At 28.5% G+C, this 26,805-nt stretch overlaps 1 protein-coding gene across 2 annotated transcripts in view; it reads right to left on the bottom strand.

Annotated features, from left to right (window-relative positions):
- Nucleotides 1-7,713: 7,713 nt before the first annotated feature.
- LOC101241828 (mucolipin-2) overlaps nt 7,714-26,805 on the bottom strand; it is a 30,979-nt gene continuing 11,887 nt past the window's right edge. The window contains exons 7-12 of one of the 2 annotated variants that reach the window (XM_065818214.1): nt 16,891-17,012; nt 12,015-12,116; nt 8,471-8,593; nt 8,190-8,396; nt 7,952-8,040; nt 7,714-7,868 (exon numbers count right to left, since the gene is read on the bottom strand). In XM_065818214.1, coding sequence (XP_065674286.1) covers nt 7,787-7,868; nt 7,952-8,040; nt 8,190-8,396; nt 8,471-8,593; nt 12,015-12,116; nt 16,891-17,012 — 725 coding nt within the window. In that variant the 3' untranslated portion in view covers nt 7,714-7,786. The remainder of the gene's footprint in view (nt 7,869-7,951; nt 8,041-8,189; nt 8,397-8,470; nt 8,594-12,014; nt 12,117-16,890; nt 17,013-26,805) is intronic. The other variant, XM_065818215.1, reaches the window with a different exon arrangement.

Raw genomic sequence — 26,805 nt, 5'->3', positions numbered from 1 at the left:
AAACCGCGGATCTACTACAGGTAGGGGGGTACGTATCTGCATAACAGATAGTTTTACGGGAGAAGGTTAAAATTATAAATATTTTTTATTTCATCAGATTTTGGGCTCACTTCGGCATAGAGAGTTTTATTCATGTTCTTTTTATTGTCAACAATAGACAATAAAAGTTGAAGATTTGAATTTATATGGTTATATTTATTTGGCTACAATTGTCAGATACGCTGTATATACAGCGTCGGAGATGCATTAGTTACGCAGATTTGCATTAATTACGCGGATTTGCATTATCCCAATTTACCAAACCCCAATAAATGTTAGCAGACGCGAAGAACGCTAAACATCGGAATAGGGATTTGACAAGAGAACCTAGCCATTTCAACCACTTTCACAAGTGGCATACAGGAGCGAATCAATTGGGAATGGGGCAATGAGGTAATGGCCTTCTCCCTTCCTTAAACTTTTTTTGAAAAACAACTTCTTTTTTTTGATTCTATATATTTAACACATCATGTTGTTTAAAAATAGCAGAACTGAATCAGGCAGGCTGTTTAAAAACTATTGGTAACTAATAAAATATAGGGCAGAGCGGGAAATATCGGGACAGTGGGGAATAACGGGACAGTTATGCCTGAAGCCTTATATCTCAGCTAAAATTTATTATTATTCTTTTTTGATAAAACGTTTTAAATTAATTTGCTTGATTATTGTAAAAATAAATTAGTTTTAGAAATACCAAAATCTATTAAAAGTGCCGAAATGCATCAGTAAGGTTGCAAAAAACAAAATTTGCGTATTTTCTTATGCGGTATAACGACAAAAGACTCATCTTGAATTATTATTATTATCATTATTTTTTAGGTGCCCCAACAAGTCCTTACGGTCTTACCACAGAGCACCGCGGATTTATTGCGAATTTGCTTTATTTATAAAAAGTTTATAATTTTCAGACAGTATTTTTTATCTTCTTTTAGAATTTGGTTTTAAAAAAGTATTTGGAATTGAACTTTTTGAAAAGTATTAATTTTAGTAAAATGACTTTTGTGGGGCATATCGGGACAACAAGTTATTTATATAATTAAATATATAACTACCATTTCATAACGCGGTTTACAGTTTGATGATTTTATTTTTAATTTAAATCATTATTTTTCTTATTAAGAAAACCAATTTTAGTAATAAATTCAAAGAAATTCTTATTTTTATAACTTAACTTCGATTATTAATAGTGTTTAATGTAAATAAAGAAGGTAAGAAATTATATAAGAAAGATCAACCATCAAAAATGGGATGAAATGCAGTTTTAGCTGTGAGTAAAAAGGAACTTAGAACTTGAAAAGCTGCTGATACATATATGGCATATATAAGTTTGCTCTACATTGGCATATTGCTAATAAGTCAGCTCATCAAAAATGCTGCCAAATAGTTTAATGATATTTTTTGTATGATTTATGTGGTCCATAAAACTTTTGAACTTCAAGTTTAGTAGTTAACAATTTAAAAATACATAGGTTAGAGTAGAACAAAGGTATTTTATAATAAAACATAAAAAAAAACTTTAATTTTAGCTGTTATTTCTTTTTTGCGGTGAATGGGTGTAAGGGCGTGTAGTTTCTATGCGTATGTTACTTTTTTGATAGTTTAATGTCTGAACATATTTAGACGATAGATAGCCTTCATTTTTCATCATTTTTAAATTTTTACAATTTACGAATAACTGCTGCTTTTTAACTGTTCTGTTTTGTCTCACCGACCTGCAAAATGTTCTGTTTTGTCTCACCGACCTGCAAAATGTTCTGTTTTGTCTCACCGACCTGCAAAATGTTCCGTTTTGTCTCACCGACCTGCAAAATGTAAAGGATTTGCTAGTCTTGAGTTTTGTTACTTTGGCTGTTGTAAATTATTTCGAGAAATTTATTTTTGTTTTTTCATCTTTTTATATCAATGAATTTTAGGAAATTTATAAAAAACAGTGCTAGCTATAATTATTTTGTCCGAAACTAGCATTTGTTTCTTAAGTGCCCTCTATATGCCCCGCTCTACCCTAATAATAACTTATAGTCATTAGAAACTGTTTAATAAATTCCAATAACGAGGGTTCCAAATATATGAACAATTCAGCCAAGAATATATCAGTTAATCCTAAAATCACGAATACAGTTAAATATTTTGAATTTTATCATTAACTTACTTTCAAATAAAATAACACATTTTGATAGATTTCAAAATGTGCTAACGGTCTTATCAGAGAGTAACGTGAAATTTCATTTTACCAGGAAATTTAAGCCTCTTTATTACCAATGATGCATATTTAGCCAGCGTAGGCTTAGAACCACAGACCTCACATTGTGAATTTAAAACTCTAACGTTTTAAAAATGTACTAATAAGTTGTTGCTACGAGTCACCAACTGTAGCAACAGTTCCACAACTGGAAGAACTGAAAACTTTGGCATTTTTTTTACTAAAAAACATAATAAAGAAAATCAATCTTGAAAAGAAAAAAATTACTTGATTGGAGATTTCAACATTGACTCCTTTAATTATTATGAAAATCATAATTCGAGAAAATTTTTTAAACAGGTTATTCGAAACTGGAACAATATCTTTAACTTATCGACTAGCTAGAATCACAAGTCATTCATCATCATTAATTGATAACATTTTAGCAAACGATTTTTGAAAAAGATTTTAGCAAAAAATTGACATTTTAGCAAACGATTTTGAAAAAGAGAATTAGAAAAACCAACGTTTCTGATCACTTCCCGATTTTTTTTTCCTACACGTGTTAGTTAAAATAAAAAGAATGGAAAGGTTTTAATAAAAAAACAACTCCTCGACTCGAAATCCTCAAATTCGAAATCTTTCAGAGAACAACTATCTCTTATAGATTGGGAATATATTAAATTTAATGATAATATTAACATAATCTACGGCATATTTTTCAAACCCTTTTACCAAGTGTATGATTTTAATTTTCCTTTAAGTGAAATTTTTAAACAACAGAAAAATATCATCTTCTAGATTGCAAAAGGTCTCAAAAAATCGTCAAAAACTAAGCAGAAGCTATACATTAAATACCTAAAATCGTAATTAGAAAAACATAAACAAAATTAAAAAACTTATAAAAGTTATTTGGAAAACTTTGCAAAAATGCACAAAAAAAAAAAAAATACTACTCTTGCTTAATACATACATTATCGGACAAAACGAGTGCAACCAAATAATGCTAATTTAGTTTCTTTATATAAAAGTGTTGCATTTTTTCAATTTAGAGAAATAACTATGTAACTGTTAAGAGACAAAGTTCTTCAAGTTTTATTCATCACAAAGTTCATTATTTGTACACGAAAATTAATAAATTAATCAAAAGTATTAAAAAAAGTTGATTTCCTTCTGGACAAAACAAGTGCAACTCAACAAAATGTTAACCAAGCTGTATTTCGCTATCAATATTTCGTGGCGAATCCTTTGTTGTCGATCATAGCCTTGCATCTTCGAGGCATAGATTCGATCAGGTGATCAATGAAACTTTGTGGAATCGCTGCACAGGCCTTTTGGATTTGTTCAAACAGTTGATCCTTATTACGAACACCTTCACGATTAAATCTGCGGTTGACGATCTCCCACAGGTTCACGATAGGGTTGAGATCCAGAGATTGAGGCGGCCAATCCATCACTGATAGGTGGTTGTTTTGAAACCACTGCTTGACTACTTTTGTAGTGTGTTTTAAACCGTTGTCTGGCTGAAAAACCCATTTTATTGGCATTTTCCATTCAGCATGAGGTAACATAACATCTTTCAGGATATTTTTATACATGAAACGGTCCATTATTCTATCGTTTCGATGTATTGGACCTAGAACGTTAGCAGAAAAACACCCCCTGACCATTACATTGCCTCCACCATGCTTCACGGTCTTATGGCAATAACGTAAATCGAGGCGTTTTCCGGCCGGTCGACGTACACAGCAAATACCATAGCTCCCAATGATATTGAACTTTGATTCATCACTGAACAGGACAGTTCGCCATTTCTGCACATTCCAGTCAATATGAAATGTAGCAAACAGGAGTCTTTTCTTCTGGTTTTTTAGTGAAATCAGCGGTTTCTTTGCAGGGCGTCGAGAAAACAATCCGTCTTCAACAGCACGTTTGATTGTTCACGTCTGATTGTTCGGTCCGATACAGGCAGCTCTAATTGCTTTTGTATCTCGACTGATGATATCCAGGGATCCTTCTTGACGGATCTGACGATCATAGAATCCTCTCTAGAAGTGGTGGAACGCGGTCTTCCACCTTTGCTATCTGCTGTCAACTTCCCCGTAGAACGATATTTGGAACATAGTCTTGATACGGTCCATTTTTTCACGCGATGTTTATCACAAATACTTTTTTGTGACATTCCACTTACGTAATCGCCAATAATTTTCTTTCTTAGTTCCAATCCAAGACTGTCGGGAGCCATTTTTGCATTTTGAAGTCATAAAAATAATAAAAATAAATAATCCCGCTTCTCAAGGCTTACCGTGTTACATTTACCTTGTGATGATACAATAATGCTCTGTGGAACACAACGTTTTGGTTGGATGTGGACTGTATTGATGTAATGAAACACTTGTTGTATTTCACTTCTTGTATTGATGTTCTTCGATAAAACACTTTGATAAAACTCACTTCGATAAACTGTCTTCATAATACTGACTGATTGACTTCCATATACTGACTGAATTACATGTCGATTTACATGTCTCTTATATAGTAAAATAAACCTGTGTGAACCTGTTCTGGAAGATTCTAGATGCTTCTTTTCGATGCTTCTGGAAGCTTCTGGATGCGTCTGGATGCTTCTGAATGTTTCTGGATACTTCTGGATGCTACTGGATGCTTCCAGATGCTTCTTCTGGAAACTTCTGGAGGCTTCTGTATGCTTCTGGAAACTTCTGGATACTTCCTTTAATTATTAAAAAACTTCTGTCACGTTGACACGGACCAGACTTAAGAAAATGAAACAAACCAAAAAGGTTGCACTTGTTTTGTCCGCTGCAAAATGGCATTTGTCAACGAAATTCTGCCTGAGTGCTGTCACCTGTCAGCTGATTGCTCATGTCATGGCATGCTAAGACTTCAGACTCCTGATCTGTTTGCTGTGGTAGTATTGTTCGTTTCGTTTTTAAGACATGTAAAATTAGGAACACTTTTTAGCATTGTTCGATGTTGGTTGCAAATGTTTTGTCCAATACTGTATAAGCACAGCTCAAAACGCGTCTGGGAAATCATGAAGGATATGTCTAGAAAACTTAAACCAAATACAAATTTACTACTAAATTTCATACACATTGACAACAAATTAATAAATGACGCAAGAGTCTTTTTCTAATAAAGTCAAAATAGCAATAATAACTCTAATCTTTAAGACAGGGGATCATGTAAATATAACAAATTAATGCCCTATTTCAGTTCTAAACTAATATAGTATTAAAGATAAAACCCTGTTATGATTCAAAAGAAATCTTACTAACCGTAAACAGTTTGTTTTCAATAGATTCTATATCTCATTTACTAATGAATATATCATGTGGCGTTCCACAAGGATCCATACTTGGTCGACTTATTTTTTTAATATGCATAAATGATCTTTATAAATCATCTAACTTAACAATAATAAATTTTACAGATGACACAAATTTGTTTTTGTCTCATAAAGATATCAATATGCTTTTTACTAATATGACAAAAGAAATTTTAAAAAAAGTTTCTGTTTGGTTTAAACAAAATAGATCTCTAAATATAGAAAAAACTAAATGGACACTTTTTATCCACCTTCAAAAAAACAGAAACTGCCTCATATCATGCCAGAACTTTTAATTGATAATATAATGACAAAAAGAAAAAAAAGTTTCTAAGTTTCTCGGAGTATATATTGATGAAAATCTATTTTGGAGAAATCATGTTGATAATACCTCCAATTAAATTGCTAAATGCGTCGGAATATTCTAACAAGCAAGAAATATATTAAGTAAACACCAGTTAACACAATTATATTATTCATTTATACATTATCATATAATGTATAAATGTCATGTACATGAATTTTATATGGCGAAGCACTCGTAGAACAAAGCTAAAACTTCGTTACCATCATCAGTAACACGCAGCTCGTGCAATAAATTTTAAAAATCGTTTTCTTCATACGAAACAACTTTTATAAAGAAATGAATATTTTAATATATATATATATATATATATATATATATATATATATATATATATATATATATATATATATATATATATAGTACAGGCATTGTATTTTTATCAAAAAGTAACCATATATAGCAAAGGGCTTCATGACAAGATCCTCGTGATCTTCTGTAAGTCATGTCGTTACTAATGTAAAAAGTTGTAAAATATATCTGATTATTGTTATATTTTTTAACGGCAAAATATATATTTAGAAAAAAAAAAAAAAAAAACACTAGACCACAATTGCTGTGATTTTTAATGTCTACTTCTCGGTCTTAATTTTTAGCCAAAAATCATTCAGCGCGAATTGTTTGCGCGACTATTAAAACTAAATTTCGTGTAGACTGGAATATTTTTACGTTTGGTTTTGTCTACACTAAAAATGCAGTTAAGTAACCAAGGTTCATGGCTTAATTGGTCAAAAGTTGAATGTTTTAATGTGTTGAAATATAAGTTATATTTTTTGTTCATGGAAGAATATATTTTTACACATTCTTCGTATTAAATCAAAATAAATAAGTCTGCAAAAAGATGATCAATAAACCACTATATTACCTCTTCTATACACACAGTTTTACATTTGAAATACTTGCATTAATATCTTTTTTTTTAGCTATAGATTTTGAAAGTTAATAAATATATTTTTAGATATCTTATTTTTTCTTGTAAAAATTGACATTTTTGAATTTCAAAAAGTCTTTAAAATATTGAATTACCTTTAAAATCTCTAACTAAATAAACTAACACACTAAGGACCATTTGTGGAATTTTTAAATAAATGAAGTAAAAGATAAGTTTGAGCTTATCAGATGTTTCTATGTGATTTTTTTACTAATTTTCAGAAAATTGGCAGCCATTTTTATAATATTTTTTTATTTGATTAAAAAAAAATAACAACTATTTTTTAAGACTATCTTGTATGTTAAAATGTGAATGTTATAAAATTTTTTATACTTATACTATATTTCTTATACTATTTAGATCCAAAATTTAGATAATAAACCAAAATATTAAACGGAACTGACTTCGAGTAACACCTATAATAACACCTTAACAAAAACTTTTTCACGCTTTTACAATTATATAAAAAAAAGCTAAATATCTTTTTAAGGCTATAATTAAAATTTTTGCTGAGTCTGCGTCAAAACATTCGCAACATAAAACCGCGTCAATACATACGCAATGCAAGCGATAAAAAACTTCTTAAAAAGACAGTTACTTTATTACTATATAAAAACGATATTTCAAAAAACTTTTTCAAAAGATTAGTATAAAATATTTTTTAAATATAAAAACAAATCTCTTGTGCATATTAAAAACAAATAAGAATTTTAAATGTTTAAAAAACTTGTAGCATGGAGCAACTTTAGTAACGGCGTCCAAAGTTGTAATAATGTCGGAAACATGTTCAAATAAATTGTTAAACACGTGTCTATTAGATTTTATGGTATAAATATTAGTAAAAAAATGGATAAATATGATTTATAAAACAATTGATAACTATGTACAAACGTCTAATGTTATATACAGATATAAAATCTTAAATCATTCGAAGGATGCTGATATAACAGACAACCGTCTTGAAGATAAAGTTTCTAGAGATTCCTTCATTATATATTCTCGTATACTAGAAAAATGCACCTGCTTATAATGACATGAGATTCAAACACAACTTTAAATACTTAAAAAGGAAAAATATTAATTTGATACCATCTACACGTCGGTGCAAATCCTTCATTGCTAGCCTCCGAGGTTAAGCAACCCCTCATAAAATCTTCAATGCGTGTAGGACCCCACTCCTACAAAAAGTAGTAACAGTCAAAAAAATTATCATAAACTGATTTAGAGTTCAAAAACAAAAACACAAAATTCTTTTCTTATACACCTCTTTTCAAGATTTATTTTAACTATAATATTATAATATAATATAAATTTCGCTGTTTAATACCTTAAGTTTTTCGTAAGTGTCACCCACTATATTTATAAATGTACTCAGCACGATGTAAATGAACAATGATATAAAAGTGTATAAGTAGATTTTGCTAAACACCCACACAGAGGTGTTCATAGGGCTCATGTTCAAAAATGTTGCATATATATCATCACCATTAAGTAATGAGAATAAGCCTTCAGCCGTGGACAAAAAGGTCTGGAACTAAAGTCAGACATTGTTATGTTTTCAACATTAAAAAGTGTATATATTTAGCTATAAAATTATAATAAAAATACCTTGAGATGATACGGAGCCATGACTATCCATCCACACAATGTGAAACCAGTAAAAATAAAAATTGCGCAAAACATAAAACGAATTAGACTCGGTGCTGCATAACGTAGAGCAATCAATAAAATCTATATAAAAAAAGAAGCTATTTAATCTTAAAAAAAAAACTCGTGTTACTTTGTGGTACTTCATGGTACGGCTCTGTTTATAGTTGCTTTTAGCTGTTAATCTGTTTTCTCAGATTTCTTTTTGAAGTACATAGTTATAACAACATTTTTACTGCGACTTGAAAATGTAACAATTTTAGATCTTTGTTAAAAATGCCGAAATAAAACTTAAAACTAGTTTATTTTACCCAATTCAATTCAGGGTTGTTTGTGGGGGAGGGGTGGGGTGTAGATCTCACTGGGTGCAATTATTTATAGGAGTGACACCAACATGCCATATATTGTGGTTTATGATTCCGTCAGTCTGTGAAAGTATTGCTGTAATTTTTCAGTAACCATTATTCTTTATATTTACGTATAATAGTAAAAAGTCTAAAAAGTAATCATATTACATAATAACTAGAAAATAATGATCTAAAAATTATGATATTTGAATGATACAACAATGCTGCCACTATATCTGGAACACACTGGTGTGGACATTTTGAAATAAAGAAAACAGAAAAACTTTTTTAATTGATGTGATAAATTACTCCGTCAACCCTGATGCTAATATTATTTTGTGTAACTTATTCAGAAAAAGTAAGGGATCGTTTATAATGTACGTACACTTGGATTGGGGAGAGGGGTCTGTAATTGGAGTATATACGAACGTACTTTATAAACGACCCCTAATGCTCAAGTGTACAGATCCTTTTCATTATGAACAAATCAAATTAAATGCTATTCTTAAGGTAGCAATCATATTTGGAATTTTAAACTGTTCTGCAATCTTAGTCCTTAAATTCTCAGGTCTTTAATTCATTTTCTTTTATGAAGTTCACAAAAGTATAAAAAAATAAATAAACGTTTTTACAAAAATTATCAAGGATTCATTATTAGGACTGGGCGACATGGATGCAGTCATGTAGGACCTTATATTACATGAAGAAACAAAGTTTCGTCAAAGTTTTTATTTGTAATTTTGACGTTTCTAGATAAATTTTTGCATGATAATTCTAAAAATTACTTTTAGTTTTTATCTAGCTATAAAAGTTGTGGAGATAAGATATATGTAGAGTGTTTCAGCTGATCCTAAAGGTTGAAGTAAAAAATACTATACAATAGTAAAATAAACTAAAATTTGAAGTTAAATTTACATGCTTGAACATAAGTTAACATATAAGTAAAGTTTACTTTTAAAAGTTCAGAAATGTACTTTAAATTAATTTTGTTTTCTGTGAGTGGAGACATTACTACGGAACAAACTCAAGATATAGTCACCCATCCTGGCTTTAACCCATCTTCCTTGACTAGTTCTCCATAATCTGGATGTCATGTTGAAACTTTTCTCCATGATATTCACTAACAGCCTCTAGATATGAGCAGAAAAAGTCAAGATTATAATGAAAACAGTGGAGCTTGGGTAATTCCCTTAAGAGAAGATAATGATCAGATGGATGTGACTCTAACAAGATAAGAAAAGGAGCCATAATCCATATAGCCATTTAGATTAAGTAGAAACAATGGTCAGAAAAGATTAAAGTGGTTTGGGTATTGCATATAGAAAGGTAGCAGCTTTAGGGGGAAATAGTAGAGGTAGAAGTAAGAACTAAGAGAGAGTGCATTACATACGGCATGAACAAGCTTTAGTTAAGCAAAGAAAATGCTAGTACTTTTTTATATTAGAGAAACAGGATAAAAAGGGTGAGCTAAAGTTTGATGACGATGATTTGATAATTTAGGAAACATTGATCTGATCATCTTAAATGGTTCACCACTGTGATTCAGTGCTTTGGCAAACTGTTTGATTAAACTCAATTTTATGTGTACTTGTAAACAACTGGCTGATAAATTTTTTATTTACATTCTTTAAAAATCTTCACATTAATGTAGTCTTCATTTAGCTGTACAAAATGGTAAGAAAAGATGTTGATTTGGAAAGTTAAGTTAACCAGATTGCCAAGTTTAATTATCTTGCATTTCCACATAATCATTATTGTAACCATCAACCATCATCATTGACCTCTGGTATAAAGATTTTCAAATGACAGTGGATAGATGAGCTTAACTTTATCTATTCTTTTAAATATTTCAAACATCTGAATTATGTACCCTCTTAGTCTTCTCTTATCTAGAGTTCCTAAATTAAGTCTTGCAAGACAAACTTTATATGAAATATTTTTTAGAATAATTTTAGACAATCATCTTTAAATATTTTCTAGATTATTAAAATCTTATTTTATAATTTATAAGATCAAACTGGAGTAGCAAATTCAATAGGTAGTTAAAAAAATATTTTGCATAGTAACTTAAGCAAATATTTGTTGTGATGTGCAAAAGTTTTAAATAATTATATTGATAAGGATGTTATAATCTGTTTTTTCCGCTTGAGATCATTTGTAAATTTTACTTTCAAATCCATTTCTGAAATAGTTGTTTTAAGTTATCTCTCATCAAGTAGACAAGAATGATTCTTTTTTTTTATGTAATGCATTGAAAGACATTTATCAATATTAAAGTCCACTATTTTTTTTAACAAACAAAAAAAGTTTCATCCAAATCAACTTAAACCATTTCTAGACTTTTTGTTATTTTTGACTGTTAATAAGATCGTTGTATAAATAGCATAAAATTTTGTTATATTTTAATGCAATCAGACAAATCATTATTAAATATCAAAAATAATATTTTTCAAGCACAGATTCTTGAGGTACACCACTTAAAACACTAGAATTTGGTTTACTATACCTTTGTTTTTGAAAGATTTTTTTAATTTGATTTTTGAGACTCAGGAAACCCATTTATTAATTATAGCATTTATAACTATAAGATGTTCTATCAGTGGTTTATTTCTTGAAACAAATGATGTCTTGTTATGAAATTCTGCAACACTTTCAGATATGTTTTGTTAAATTCCAATAATAATTTTTTAGATTGTTTATTTCAGACTCTCCATTTTTTTTTTTTGAATTTTTTTTTGTTTGTCATTTAATTTTTACTTATTAGCCTTTAATAGAGTCAGATTTAATAGAGCTTTAATAGACTTTTTAATAGAATTTAAGGCAGATATATAACACTTGCAACAGTATTTTTCAACAAATTTCTCCACCACAGCAAAAAAAAAAAAAAAAAAAAAATACAGAAACAGTATACCCTTTCAGGATTATCAGTAATAAAATTTATAACAAATGTAAAATGCTTTTTAACAATTGTAAATCTTTTTTAAAATGAAACTTGTCATTTGCAATAGTGAATGTGAATATGTTAACCTTTTCGATTTAAAATTTAGACAAAACTGATATGCAAAAAAGTGTTATTGTTAACCAATAACAATTAAAGGTTCTCCAATACTAATTATAAAATAAGTAATTAAACTTTTATATGAAACATAAAAACTTACATTAAATGATTTCAAATAAGTAAAAAAGCGTAACATGCCAATCCAAGCTAGCACCACTCCAAGACCTAGCAGCACACTGCAGATATTGTAAAACCGAATATCCTATATACAATTAATATCATATATATATATATATATATATATATATATATATACATATATATATATATATATATATATATATATATATATATATATATATATATATATATATATATATATATATATATATATATATATATATATATATATATATATAATTAAGGTGTATCAAACAAAACAATTTCTAAAGAGTTACAGATTGCTTTGAGAACAGTGCAGAGCGTTGTGAAACGATTTAAGGACACTGGTACAATCAAAAGGAAATCAGGAAGTGGAAGAAAATGTTTTGTTAGACGAGATCTTGTTTAAAAAGTGAAAGATGCCTTAGACAGAAAACCTTTCTGTGTAGGTACTTAATGGATACTCCCTAAGGCTGCAATAAGATATGAAGTTAGTGATGCTGCTACAGCTGCAATAGCAACAGCTGCGTTAATTGACTATGGTCAATATATATATCAACTAATAAAAAAAAAATCTCAGATAATAAAAAAGTTTTTTTGTTTGAACTATAGCGAATACAAGATATACAAAGAGTGAAGTTTAGCGAATACACTATACAAAGAGTGAACTTTAGCGAATACACTATACAAAGAGTGAAGAGAAATTGTGGCTATAAATCTTATAAAAAGAAAAAAGTTCCTTCTCATGAAGAAAAGCAAGGAAATGTCACAATTCGTTGTTCATAGCTGCTCTATAAAAAATTATGTGCCAACAAATCTTGTTTGATTATTAACAATGAAACTTATTGTGCTGCATATTTCCGATCTCTTCCAGGAGACCAATATTATTCAGCAATTAATCACAAGAAACTGAATTCCAATTATAAATGCATTGAAATGCAAAAAATTGCTAAAACATTCTTAGTTTGGCAAGCTATTTGTGAATGTGGTGAAATAAGTTCTTGTTTTTGTGACTATGGAACAATTAACAACAAAATATACATAAAAGAATGCCTCAAGAAAGGTCTTTTGCCATTTTTAAGAACACACACAGGTAACTCATTATTTTGGCCCAATGTAGCATCATGTCTCTACTCTGGGTTAACTTTAAACTGGCTTAGAGAACATAAAGTAGATTTCATTGAAAAACACTGCAATCCACCAAACTGTCCTGAACTATGTCCTATCGAAAGATATTGGACTCTTGTCAAAAGAAAACTAAAGTTGAATGTAAAAGAAGCCAAAAACATTAAAGACTTCAAAAATAAATGAATTAGAGCTACCAACAAAGTCTTGCCGAAGAATGTACAAAAGCTGATGTCAAGTCTAAAATGCAAAGTGCATGCATTCTTACGTACAAAACTTCACAAACTTTCTCAAGTAATATTTAAGAAAATTAATATATGTACTTTCAAAATTCAAATTAATATATGTACATTCAATATCAAAATACAATAGTTAAATAAATACCCTTTAAAATGTCCGCGCAGATTTTTTCTGGTACATGCCTTATAACTAAAATTTTTGTTTCTACAGTTTCAAAGAAATATTTGTAAGATTTTTTATTTTGTTACTAAAAATTTTCATTTTTAATCATTAATTTGAGACAGATATAACCTTAATCGCTGAAACTTAAAAAGATTTGTTCATCCAAATCTTTTATCATTGAGATTCCAAAGACGCTTAGATTTTGTTTCATTTATTTAATCATATTAGGTGCACTGCACAAACCAAAGATTAGAGCTAATCCAGTTTATTGTCAGTATTATCACAAATATTAACTCCAAATTAATACCTCATTAACAGTGATCTAAACTCAACTCTTTTGGCTGCTTTTAATTAATTTTAATTGGTGTCAATTATATTTTTCTGTTTTGCATCAAAATCTTAGTAGAAATGTTGAAAAGATGAAAGTGACAAGTTTGAAGAGCAAATAGTTATTGAAAGAAACTACACAGACTTAATTAATATCGCTAAGGGTCTTCCATAACATACATACATACCATTCCGTACATACACAGGCATGGGGAGGGTGAACTATCCAAAAACGTGTTTTAGGGGGTTTAACGATCCTAAAAAGTGTAAAGGGCCTATTGGTGAACAAGCGTCTAACATATTTATGCATGAAGAACCTTTGATTCAGTTTGTTTTCAAAGAATCAGAGATAGAGTTGTATGTGAATACTGACATTGTTTGTGATCTGAGTACAGACAAGGAAAACATTATGAGTATTGTATTGAAATTGCTAAAGGTTCTATTTCTACAAAGTATGCTAACAAGAAACCTAGCCCAGATTACCATGCATGGTGGCTAAGTCTTGCTTTAAGAACTATGATGATTTAAGCTAGAACTGGATACCTACATATGATTTAAATTGGATCACAAAGTTCATAACCCAGGTTTACTGTTCAATGTGATTTGTTTCAAAAAGTTCATAGCATTACAAAGATTCTTCATAAAACAACACTGTTAGTCAATAAACAGGATAACAGAATTTTAAAAAAGTTAATGGGTGCTTGAAAAGACAACTTTGTTCTGGCTAAAAACCAAAGCAGAACCAAAAACAAGAAAAACACAAATAAAGCAAAATATTGTATATTTTTACAAAAATTATTTTACAAAATTGTATGTTACAAATATATATTGAAATCGAAAATCATTTTTCTAAGACTCTGGCAATTTAGACATATATAAATATGAGTTCAATGAACTCTTTTAGGGAAGGTTATTCACTTCAAGATCTGTTTTAAAAACATCCAGCTTGGTGTTAATTTCATTGAGAAGATTATAAAAAAAGTTAATTTAGGGCATGTTATAAATTTAAAAAAATAAAGAACTTATTTTGAAGAAAATAAACAAAAGCTGTGGAAGTTGCAGTGCTAAATATGTATGACCCTGTGTGTGATAAAAAGCCCCAAACAGAGCCAGCACAAACAGTTTATTAAATAGGGTTGAATGGTAATGTTATTTGCCAACTTAAAAAAAAAATTCTCAGATTTCTAACATTTGTCAACAAAGGTCCATTTTTGCTGACTGTTCTAAATAAAATTCATTGTTTATGGGAGGGATGTTATACACCCTTGTTTTACAAACCTGGCCCCAATTGCAATGACTGAAAGATTTTATCATGCAATTGATGGAGGCAACAAAGTTAGAGCTATTGCTTTTAACATATATAAAGCTTTCATTAAAGTTTGGCATGCTGATCTTCTTCATAAACTTGCCTCATATGGTGTATCTGGGAAAGTTTTTAAGATCATTTAATCATTTCTTTCTAACTGCTTGCTTTAAGTCATCCTCAAAGGCCAAAACTGTTCTTTATTTCCAGTAACTTCTGGGGTACCTCAAGGTTCTATCCTCAGTCCTGTTTTGTTTCTTATCTATGTTAATGATCTTCTTGACAACCTTACATTTAAAGTGGCTCTATTTTTGGATGACTCAATTTTATACTTCTGCCTTGACAAAAGTCTTTTCTTTTCAATTGCTTAGAACAGACAGATGATCTTAAATCTGATCTCACTTCTATAACAGATTGGGGATTGCAGTGGTTTGTAAATTTTAACTTCAACAAAACTCAGTTTTTTACTGCAAACAACTCCCAATACTGTCAACATTCCTATATTGATGAATGCCAACCATGCCAACTCCTGATTCCATTGTCCACCTCTACAAATTTCTTATTCGTCCCTGTATGAAATACTGTTGTCATATTTGGGCTGGTTCATCTAATGATGCTTTTTCTCTGTTAGACAAGGTACAAAAATTGCATTGGAAACATAGTTAAACCTGCTTTATTTGCCAAAATTGCCATCGTTTTGAGAATGAATCCTTTCGCTTTTCTAAAAATTTTATCATGGCTGTGTCAAAGGAGCTATCATCTCTAGTTGCATGAACAAAAAATCACTCTTGCATGACTTATTATTCAACAAAAATCATTCTTTTACTGCATACTCTAAAAAATTTTATTTTTTCCACACTTCAACCCTTTGAAACTCTCTCCTGTCTTCATGTTTTCCTGTCTCATATAACATACAATTTTTCGAGTCTTCTGTCAACCATTTTCTTGCTCTATAACTCTATTCTATTATACTATAATACTTAACACTTTCCTAAAATTATTATTACTTCAAATTGTCTAATTTTTTCGGAAATATTTATAACTCACATTAATCCTAAAGATGTGTTAGGAAAAAAAAATGTTTAGATTTATACATATATATTTTTGTGTATTTTTATGTTTAACATTATTTTTAACATTTTCAAACAACCTTTTTTTTTTATCCAAAATTGAAAAAAAAAACATACTCTTTCGTCATGAATGATATGTTTTTTTTTTCATACAAAAAATCACTCTTGCATGACTTATTATTCAACAAAAATCATTCTTTTACTGCATACTCTAAAAAATTTTATTTTTTCCACACTTCAACCCTTTGAAACTCTCTCCTGTCTTCATGTTTTCCTGTCTCATATAACATACAATTTTTCGAGTCTTCTGTCAACCATTTTCTTAACCATTGGCTTTACTATCTATATAACATGAATTATATAGATAGTAAAGCCAATGATAGAAAACAAATCGCTGATAACAATAACTGCAAACCACTTGTTAATAAATTCCAGCAAATCCCACTTGGTAAGCTCTTTATTTTTGTAAGCAGCAAAGTACTCTTGAGCAGCCTAAAAAAAATTTCTAGTTTGAATATTTATTCAAATAGCTAAATACTAAAACTAGTTACATATAGTACGGCAGAGTATTATTACTAAAATTATTCAGATCAAGTATGACATACTGCAATTTCTCATATAATATAATTACAAGTATAAAAAATTACTTCTGCCAACATAATAGATTTTGTAAGAGATCGAATACAAAGCAAAATTGAAAGGGTACAAATCATGATGACCAGGATGTCAAATATAATCATAAGATTTTGAAATACTTTGTTACCTTCTCCTAATAATTGTAAGAAGCTATTTTATTGTTTATACATATATTTATTTTTCTCTATATATATCTAAATTATAACTATATATATATATATATATATATATATATATATATATATATATATATATATATATATATATATATATATTATTGTTTATACATATCTCTATACATAATACAATACATAAATATAAATTATAACAATTCATATATATATATATATATATATATATATATATATATATATATATATATATATATATATATATATATATATATATATATATATATATATATATATATATGTATATATATATATATATATATGTAAAATATATATATTTATAAATATATATAAATATATAGATTTCTATATATTTATTATATATAAATATATAGAATATATATAAATATATTCTATATATTATATATAAATATATAGATTTCTGATGAATCTTTATTGATGAAACACAGTGCAAAATGAAAAAAATTTTTTTGTTAAGTAATTTTCTACTAATATATATGTAAAATATATATACATAGGCCTGGCTGAAGGCGGGTACAACAAGTAATTTTACCCAGGAACCAAGGATTCGAAGGTGCCAAATTTTAATTGAATTTTTATTTTTTCCCAGAGAATATTAAAATATATAAATTTATAAGAATTATTATTTTATGTAAGAATATATTAATTTATAATTATACCCTGGACCATAATGAAACTGATTTGGAGGCTGTTGACCATTGAATGAAAAAGTTTCAGCATGCTGCTGATATCATAGCAAGCGAGTCAATGTAAACATAATCTGACTACGTGATGTGCTTATATAGTTTTTATAAATAAAGTTTAGGTACAGCAAGTTTAGGTTAGCAAAAAGCAGTGGTTTGACTTGCAAATAAAGTATTGTAAGTGGTGTTACTTGCAAAATAGGTACAGCAAGTGATGCGACTTGCGAAACTATTACCGTAAGTGGTGTAGCTTGCAATTTTTTGTTAGACAGTTCTGGCTTACATACTTGTTCTGTCTATGGTTGACAATGGTTATTATTTTAATTCATTAATGGGATTTAAAATTGTATTCATTTACTAAACACCAAGCTATTATTTAACTACAATGTGATATTTTTATTTCAACAAATGTTTTTAGATTAGAAGGGCTTTAAACATCCTTTATTCTAAATAATGATTACTTGGATGCATCTTGTAATTTGGTATATGTTTTTATATTAACACCTCTCAATATATATAATTGCTTTTTAATTTATTTATTTTTTGTTACCTTTTTTAGGTTGAACAGAGGGGGATGCACACAACCTTCCCCAACAATTCAATGTATTCACCACTAGTACATAGTAAAGTAGTAAAATATGACTTTTATTTGTAATACGAGATTTCTTTTTTTAAATAAAGGTACAAATATTTATATAAATTTAACGTTTTTAATTATAGGGTGTGTTATCCACCTCCTCCATATGGTAGTGGTCTGAAAGCAAATTATAAACTTTTTGTATATGTTACCAATTCTACAAAAAAGACACTCTTTTATGGAAAAAATATATGTTTTTTAAGGGTAAAGGTGGTAGTTTAGTACCCCCTTTAGCCCGCAGGATATGCCTAGCTGGTTGAGGCTATTATAAATTTGTAGCCCACTGTTACACTTATCTTTTGATATCAAGTTATAGTTATTTGGTTAAAAATTGACAAAGTTATAAAAAATTAGGTAAAGAAAAACTTTATTTTAAACACAGTTTTTTTTTTAACAAATCCATATATCAATAATTTGCTACACAAAACTTTTTCTAGATTTATTCAATTTTATTAATTTTTTCAGCATTAAAATAGTATATTGAAGAGCTTTCTATTAACATTTAACATTCTAGCATTTAATCAATTTAAATTTTCATATCACGCTCCTATATATGGTGATAAAAAAAATAAGAACTTATTTTATTTTAAAATATATATTATTTGATATAGGAACTTGCAAGGTCTTCGCTAATGGCGGATGCATTTTTATAACGGCAAAAGAGAAAATTAAAGATAAATATAAAGAATACTGAAAAAAATAAACTATATATAAAAATATTAATTAATTATTTTATAAGCACAAATAACTTATCAACGATCATATAAATTAACTTGAAGCAAACACACACACCAAAAAGCATTCAAAAAGGAAAAGAAAATATATATATATAAAAAATAAAAAGGAACTTCGAATTTTTTTTTTTTTAAAAAAAAAAGAACACTTTATAAACTTAAATAAAAAAAAAAAAAGAAGAAAAAAAAAGGTAAACAAAAGAACGAAAAGTAAAGTAAACAAATAAAAAGAAAGAAAAGATAAGAAGAATTTAATAATCAATTAAAAAAGAAAGAAGAAAAAGTAGAGTAGTAGTAGAAGAAGTAGTAGAGTTAGAAGATTTTTTATTTTTTTATTTTTTATTATTTCTTTATTTTTTGTTTTAAATAATTTTCTTTTTTCTTTACGATATAACTTGTAATCATGATTATAATTCATTAGTTATTATTTTTCAGTCATTATATTACTATTTGTTTTTTCACATTATATTATTTATTTATAGTTAATTGTATTTGTATTTGTAGTATATATAATTGTAATTGTATTTGTAGTACATGTAATTGTATTTGTAGTATATGTAATTGTAATTTTAGTCCTCGTTTGATACCTAGTTATTTAATATATTATATTTATTTTTAATAATATACTTTTATAAACTTATTTATTATTGACTTATCTTTATTTGTTATTGTTCTAGTATCTTTGTTGATAATATTATTATTGGTAACAGTTAACAGTAGTTATATTATTATTAGTTTATATTATTAATATAGTATAGATATTATTATAGTATTATTAGTTTTTTTATATTCGATACTTATTGTTGTCATAGTTTGTGGTTTGTCAAATTTTAATTTATTTCGATTGTTTAATTTTATAAAAGTTAGGTTTTAATTACCTTTAATGTGAATCCTTTTTTTCTATAATTGTTCTGATTTTTTTATATTGTTTTGAAAATTATTTTCGATTACTCACACTAACGGTTACCCAAGTTTTAAATTATTAATTTTAGTCTTTTACTTTGCATTTATCTTTTAAACCTCTATTTTACACTTTAATCACTTTTATTAGTTAATACTGCATGAACATAAAAATATTTTTTCTAAAGATTATGGCATTTAAATCTCTCTGCAACACTTGTCATAAAAATATAACTGATAATCAAAGAGCCATCCAATGTGATCTGTGTAACTCATGGATCCATGCAAAGTGTACCCATATTGATGCGTACTCTTATAATCTTCTATTAAATGACTCGTCAGATTTTTATTGTCATATTTGTTTATCTAAGAGTATGGCCTTCAGCTCGATTTCCAACTTGGAGCTTAAGTCAACATTATTATGCAAGAATATACCTACTAGTTCATTAAACTCTTTTGAGACTCCAAGTAATCATAAAAAGATCTTTAAAGATCTAAATAAATTTCCCAGTTCTGTTAATTGCAAATACTATGACATTATTGATCTCAATAAAACTATGCTTCCCAATTCAGAACTATATATTCATCTTAACATCCCTTCTCTACCATTCCACATTGACGAACTCTGTAGTCTTATCAGCTCTCTTAATAATTTTCCCTTAGCAATAGGTATTACAGAATCTAAATTATATATAAACGATACAAATATAACTGATATATACATAAATGGGTTTAATATTGAGCATTGTCCTACTGAGGCTAAAAAAGGAGGAGCACTTTTTTACTTATGCTCAAATTTAAACTACATAGTTCGCAATGATCTTATGATTTACTTATCTAAATATTTAGAGTCTATTTTTGTTGAAATTGAAAAACCTTGTGAATCAAACATAATAACTGGCTGCATTTATTGTCATCCCTCAATGAATCAACATGAGTTTACTTCTTCCCACTTAACTCCTCGACTTGAAAAGTTAAGTAACGAAAAAAAAAGATGTTTCTAATGGGTGATTTTAATATGGATCTATTAAGTCACAATGAATCTAACCCTGTTTCTACATATCTTGATTCTTTGACCTCTTACTCACTAAGCCCTTCTATAGTTTTACCATCACGCATTACGGCTACATCAAAAACGCTGATTGATAACATATTCACGAACTTTCATTCAACTGATCAATACTCTGGTAACCTTACGATTTCAATTTCAGACCACATGGCACAATTTATTTGCATTCCTGGCATACCCAACCACCCCAAAAAAGTAATAACTTACAGACGATGCTTCAAAAAATGTAATAAAAGTAAATTTATTGAAGAAATTTCTGATACCAACTCTTCATTGAAAAAGATAATGATGTTAATGAATCCATAAAATTTATTTTAAAAACATTTGATGAAATCTTAGACTAACATGCTTCTTACAAAATACTTACCAATCAACAAATTAAACTAAAATCAGGACCATGGATTACGACCTACGGGCAATTGTTTTTCAAGGTTACGTTCTAAATGTCTTTTAAAAGACATTTAGAATACATTTAGAACGTAACTTTATAAAACAAATGCTCGTTGCCTGTACTGTTATAAAAACTCATTTAAAAGTGATATTTTACCAGATATTTTTAGAGTTACCAAAGTTATTCCAATATTTCAAAAAGGCTCTCTACTACATTTTACGGATTACCGACCCATATTCCTGTTTTCTAATATAGGTAAACTTTTCGAGTATGCAATGCATAATGGCTCTGATTTTTTTGAAAAAATCTAAATACTTTTACACATATCAGTATTACATTTTGTGGCAATCACTCCCCAACTCATGCTCTCATTGGGATGACTGAGTAGGTTAAAAAAGAGTTGATGGTAAATATTTTGCATGTGATGTATTTGTCGATTTACAGAAAGCGTTTGATACAGTCAATTATTCAATTTTGTTAAAAAAATTAGAATATTATGGAATCAGAAGCGTACCCCTTAAATAGTTTTCTATTTCCTTCACAAATGATACAACTTTCTTTTATCAATGACTTAAAATCTACCCTTGTGAAATGTTCTAATCGTGTTTTACAGGGTTCAGTATTGGGACCACTGCTTTTCCTTTTTTATATCAATAATCTTCATACATCCATTAAGTTTGCTACTGTCAACCACTTTGCAAATGATACTCATCTAATTCTAATTAATAAATCCCTTAAAAAAATTAACAAACACATTAACCATGATCTTGCCAATCTAGTTCAGTAGCTTCGCTTTAACAAATTTTTTTCAAACTCTAATAAAAATAAACTCATTATTTTTTAATCAAATAAGACAAAAATTAAGAAACATATGAACTTTAGATAAAGTTGCAAATAATTTAAACCTGTTAACTCAAGTAAATATCTTGGTATAAAAATTAATTCAAATCTTTCCTTTTTATCCCATTGTGTAATTCTATGTGACTCTATTTAACTTTGAAACTGTCAATTTGCCTAAAACCACCAAAAAATAACCTACCTTTAACTTTTATCAATTTCTTTCAAAAGTGCCAACGCTCGTTATCACTTTCGTTCTAATAGTAATTTAAACCTGTCTGTCTCTAAACTCCGCTCTCATAATTACAGTCATAATTTTATAAGATATCAAAGCATTAAAACTTGGAACAACCTTCCTCATGAACTAAAAGCTCTGAAATCATTCTTAACCTTTGAAACTAGTTTACTCTACATTTTATTAAAAAAATACATTTCATGTTTATAATTTATATAAACAAACTTTTGTTGTCTTTATTAATGTTTTTTAATTTCTATAATATATTTTGTTGTCATTACTATTGCTTATTGTAATTTTTATAAATATTTACATTAACTATTATTAACTACTTTTAACTATTAGTACTAATATTATCATTGTTATTATTATTATTATTGTTATTATTGATATTATTATTATTAGAATTATTAACACTGTTATTTTTATGTTATAAAGTTTATTATTTTTATTATATATTATGAAAATTAGCATTATATTTATTTGAATTAGATATTATTAACATTAGCAGGTGTTTACTTTATATTAGTAAATTTATGTAAAATCTTAATTCAGAAATAAATTATTGATTGATTATTGATTGATTGATTTTCAAGCAATATTGACGAAACTCTTTAGAACAGCTTCAAAACAAGATGACTATCAGTTGGGTGATTTTTACAACAACCGATTACAAACTGCTAAATCAGGAAAACCTCACACTATTGGTGTGAGGTTTTCCTGAAAAGAAATACCTATGAGTTATATCTTGTCAGTTGCTGCTGATAGTGCTTCAGCAACCATTGAGCGCTATAAGGGTTTTTTTGCATATGTAAAAATAACTGTGCCAAATATATACTTGCAGTACACTGTATAATCAACAGTATACTGTGTCATCGTCATCAACTTTTAGTTGCAAATAATCAATATTATTACAATATTTAATTGATGCAACTAACAACGACCATTTTTTTACTTACAAAAGAATGTTTATTAATAAAAACCATAGTTTGAACTATAAAGATATTAATGCTTGTGATTATTTAAAATAAACTTTTAAAAAATCATTCAAAGTACACTAGGTTTAAAAATGTATGTAAATTATACACTAAGTTTAAAAATGTTAAAATATAAATGCTTTTTTAAAGGTTTTTTAAACACGTAAACTATGAAAACATTTAAAGTATCAAAAAAATGTGACTTTTTTTGCCACTTTTAAATACCCTCCCCTATGTTAAATTTTAAAAACTCAACCACCATCTCAATCTAGTTAAGATGCTTTTCAAGAAATTGCTGTCAGTCTGTTACTAGTTTAAACAGTCAATATTTTGTTGTAAAAAATCTGTTCTGCAAGATAAGCACTCAAATTGTTTAAAGGGAAAACATCAAAGATCTTACTGTGGACTACAAGTAAGGCCAGTTTTGGTACAACCTGTAATGCCAGTATTTGCTTCTAAAATTGCATTTGGTAGTACGGTATTCATTTATTGAATACCAGTATTAATACTAGAATTTTTATTCAATATCTTGGCAGTTTACTACGAGCTAAAGGTTACGAGAATATTCCTAAATTTGATGAAAAGTTTTGATTTTTCTTAATGATTCAAAAATATATTATTACTACTACATTCATATTTAATAAAATATGAATTAGTAGAATAGATAAGAATAGAAAATATGTATTAGATAAAAAAAGATATTAAAGATAATAAAATATGTATTGGGGGAAGTGCCCCCAATACATATTTTATAACCGCCCCCGTAACGTTTGGATTATTGCTATATGAAAATAAAAATAAAAAATATTTTTTTAACAGTTTATTTCAATAACCACATTATTTAGCTTGAAATTGCTGCAATTAATAAAATAATAAAACGGCTTTTGAAAATGTTATTACACAAAAATTAAATTTAGTGAAAAAAACAGTTTTGCTCTTATTGTGAGGCACAACCGCACCCTCACAAAAATTGTTGGGGTATACTTTTCGCCATATATTTTCTTTACTTTTCTCACAGCTCGTTGCACGTTTGCATACTCCGTAGGCATTCTTTGTAAATACAGATTTGTGTAGGCATTCTTTGTATATACATCATTCGATATATATATATATATATATTTACATATATATATATATATATATATATATATATATATATATATATATATATATATATATATAATATATATATATATATATATATATATATATATATTTATTTATTTATATATATATATATATATATATATATATATTCATATTTATATATATATATATATATATATATATATATATATATATATATATATATATATATATATATATATAAATATATATATATATATATTTATGTATATATATATATAATTATATATATATATAATTATATATATATATATATATATATATTATATATATTTGTATATATATATATAGATAGATATATATATATATACTAAGTCAGATCAGGTTATCCTGCTACTGATAACATGTAACCCAGTACAATCTGCTTCATGTCCTGCTGCTTTGTAGGATGCCTTTTTAGGCAAAAGCTAGGAGATGCCAACTCCAATTTAAAACACCCTCTGCCTTGGAGCTCTTGGTTGAGTAAAGGCTAGAGATGGTGTCTCGATAAAATTACTCATTTTGTGCTGAAATTAAGTGCACCCGGCTACTGTCGTGTAGAAGGCCTCCTAGGCAAAGACTAAAGAGGTAAAAGATTCTATCTGCTGACCAGACTTGCACCCCTTCTTCATCTATTAGGCTGGCGCAGATGTATTTTTAATACATTCTTTCCAGATTAGGATGTTGAATGCTGGATCTTCTTGACTCAATGCATGGGTTTGCTTGTGTCACTGTTTTTATGACTAGGCAACTCATTCTATTATCTCCTTATGAGGGTACAGCTCTAAAACTCAGTTTTATGGTTCTGAGGCCGGCAGGTAGTCAGGTTTCCCGAACTCTGTGGTAGCTCTCAGAGAGGCTGATTCCATCAACAGCTGAAAAATATCAAAGTATTAACAGTGCCATGTTGCGCATGGATGGTGTCCCTGTTTGTACTTTTGGTGTGCATTGCGGAGGCCACATTTGGAGCCCTTTGTTACGGCTTAGGGTTTATTAGTAGTAATGAGGCAATTGCTTGGGCTATTAAACGGTGTTCTGAGTACTATCTATGCTTTGAGTCAAGTTCTTCAATCTAATTTAAAAATGAATAAAGTACCAAAAACTATAAAACACAAAAAAACCATCATCATCACCAAGTTCTCTAAACCTATCATTCACTAATATTCGTGGTCTTCCAAGTAACTTTTCTTCTGTTGAGTCTTATCTCTTGCAAAGTTCACCAGACCTACTTGCTCTTTGTGAGACTAATTTGAGTTCGGCTGTCTCATCTTGTGATCTTAGTGTTGATGGTTATCTTCCTCTGATTCTTAAAGACTCCAATAGACACATGCTTGGTCTGGGCATTTACATTTGTAAGAATTCACCTGTTTGTCGTGAAACTAGGTTTGAATCCACAGACTATTCTTTCATGTGCTTTCGTTTAGCACCACTTCACTCTATTGACTTTCTCTTTGTTCTATATCGCTCTCCTTCATATCAAGACTGCACTCTTTTTGATGTTATTTCTGATCATATTGACCAAGCCCTCTCTCTTTATCCATCAGCTAATATAGTTGTTGTCGGTGACTTTAATGCTCACCACTCTGAATGGCTTGGCTCTAGTGTCAGAAAAACAATTCTTCAAAAAACACACGTCTGTTTATTACTGCTAGAAACAACTGTAAAAAGGCAAATCTATAATTCCACCTCTCTTGTATGGTTCAGACTTTGTCACCTCACCTAAAGACAAAGCCGAACTGTTTGCTAAAAAACTTTTCATCAATATCATCTCTTGATTCCACTAATTGCGTTCTACCTGATATTGCCAATAAACAGGTTGATCCATTGCTTGACATTCATATCACTCCAGCATCTGTATCTAAAGTGATTTCCTGCCTAGACTCTTCTACAGCTTGTGGCCCAGACAACATACCTGTTATTGTCTTGCAGAAGTGTTCTCCGGAGCTGTTGTCTATACTCTTAAAACTATTCAACAAGTGCTTATCAGAGTCTTGTTTTCCAGCCTGCTGGAAAGCCGCATCTGTTATCCCTATCTTCAAAAATTCTGGGGAGCGATCTGATTCGTCTAACTACCGTCCCATAAGTCTTCTTCCTATCATAAGCAAGGTTTTTGAATCTTTAATTAACAAACACCTAATTTCTTATCTTGAATCTAATCACTTTTC

Source organism: Hydra vulgaris, chromosome 14, assembly GCF_038396675.1.
Source record: "Hydra vulgaris chromosome 14, alternate assembly HydraT2T_AEP".
NCBI classification, from domain to species: domain Eukaryota; kingdom Metazoa; phylum Cnidaria; class Hydrozoa; order Anthoathecata; family Hydridae; genus Hydra; species Hydra vulgaris.
The sequence above is the reverse complement of the archived record's forward strand: the minus strand, read 5'-3'. Positions and strand labels throughout refer to the sequence as shown.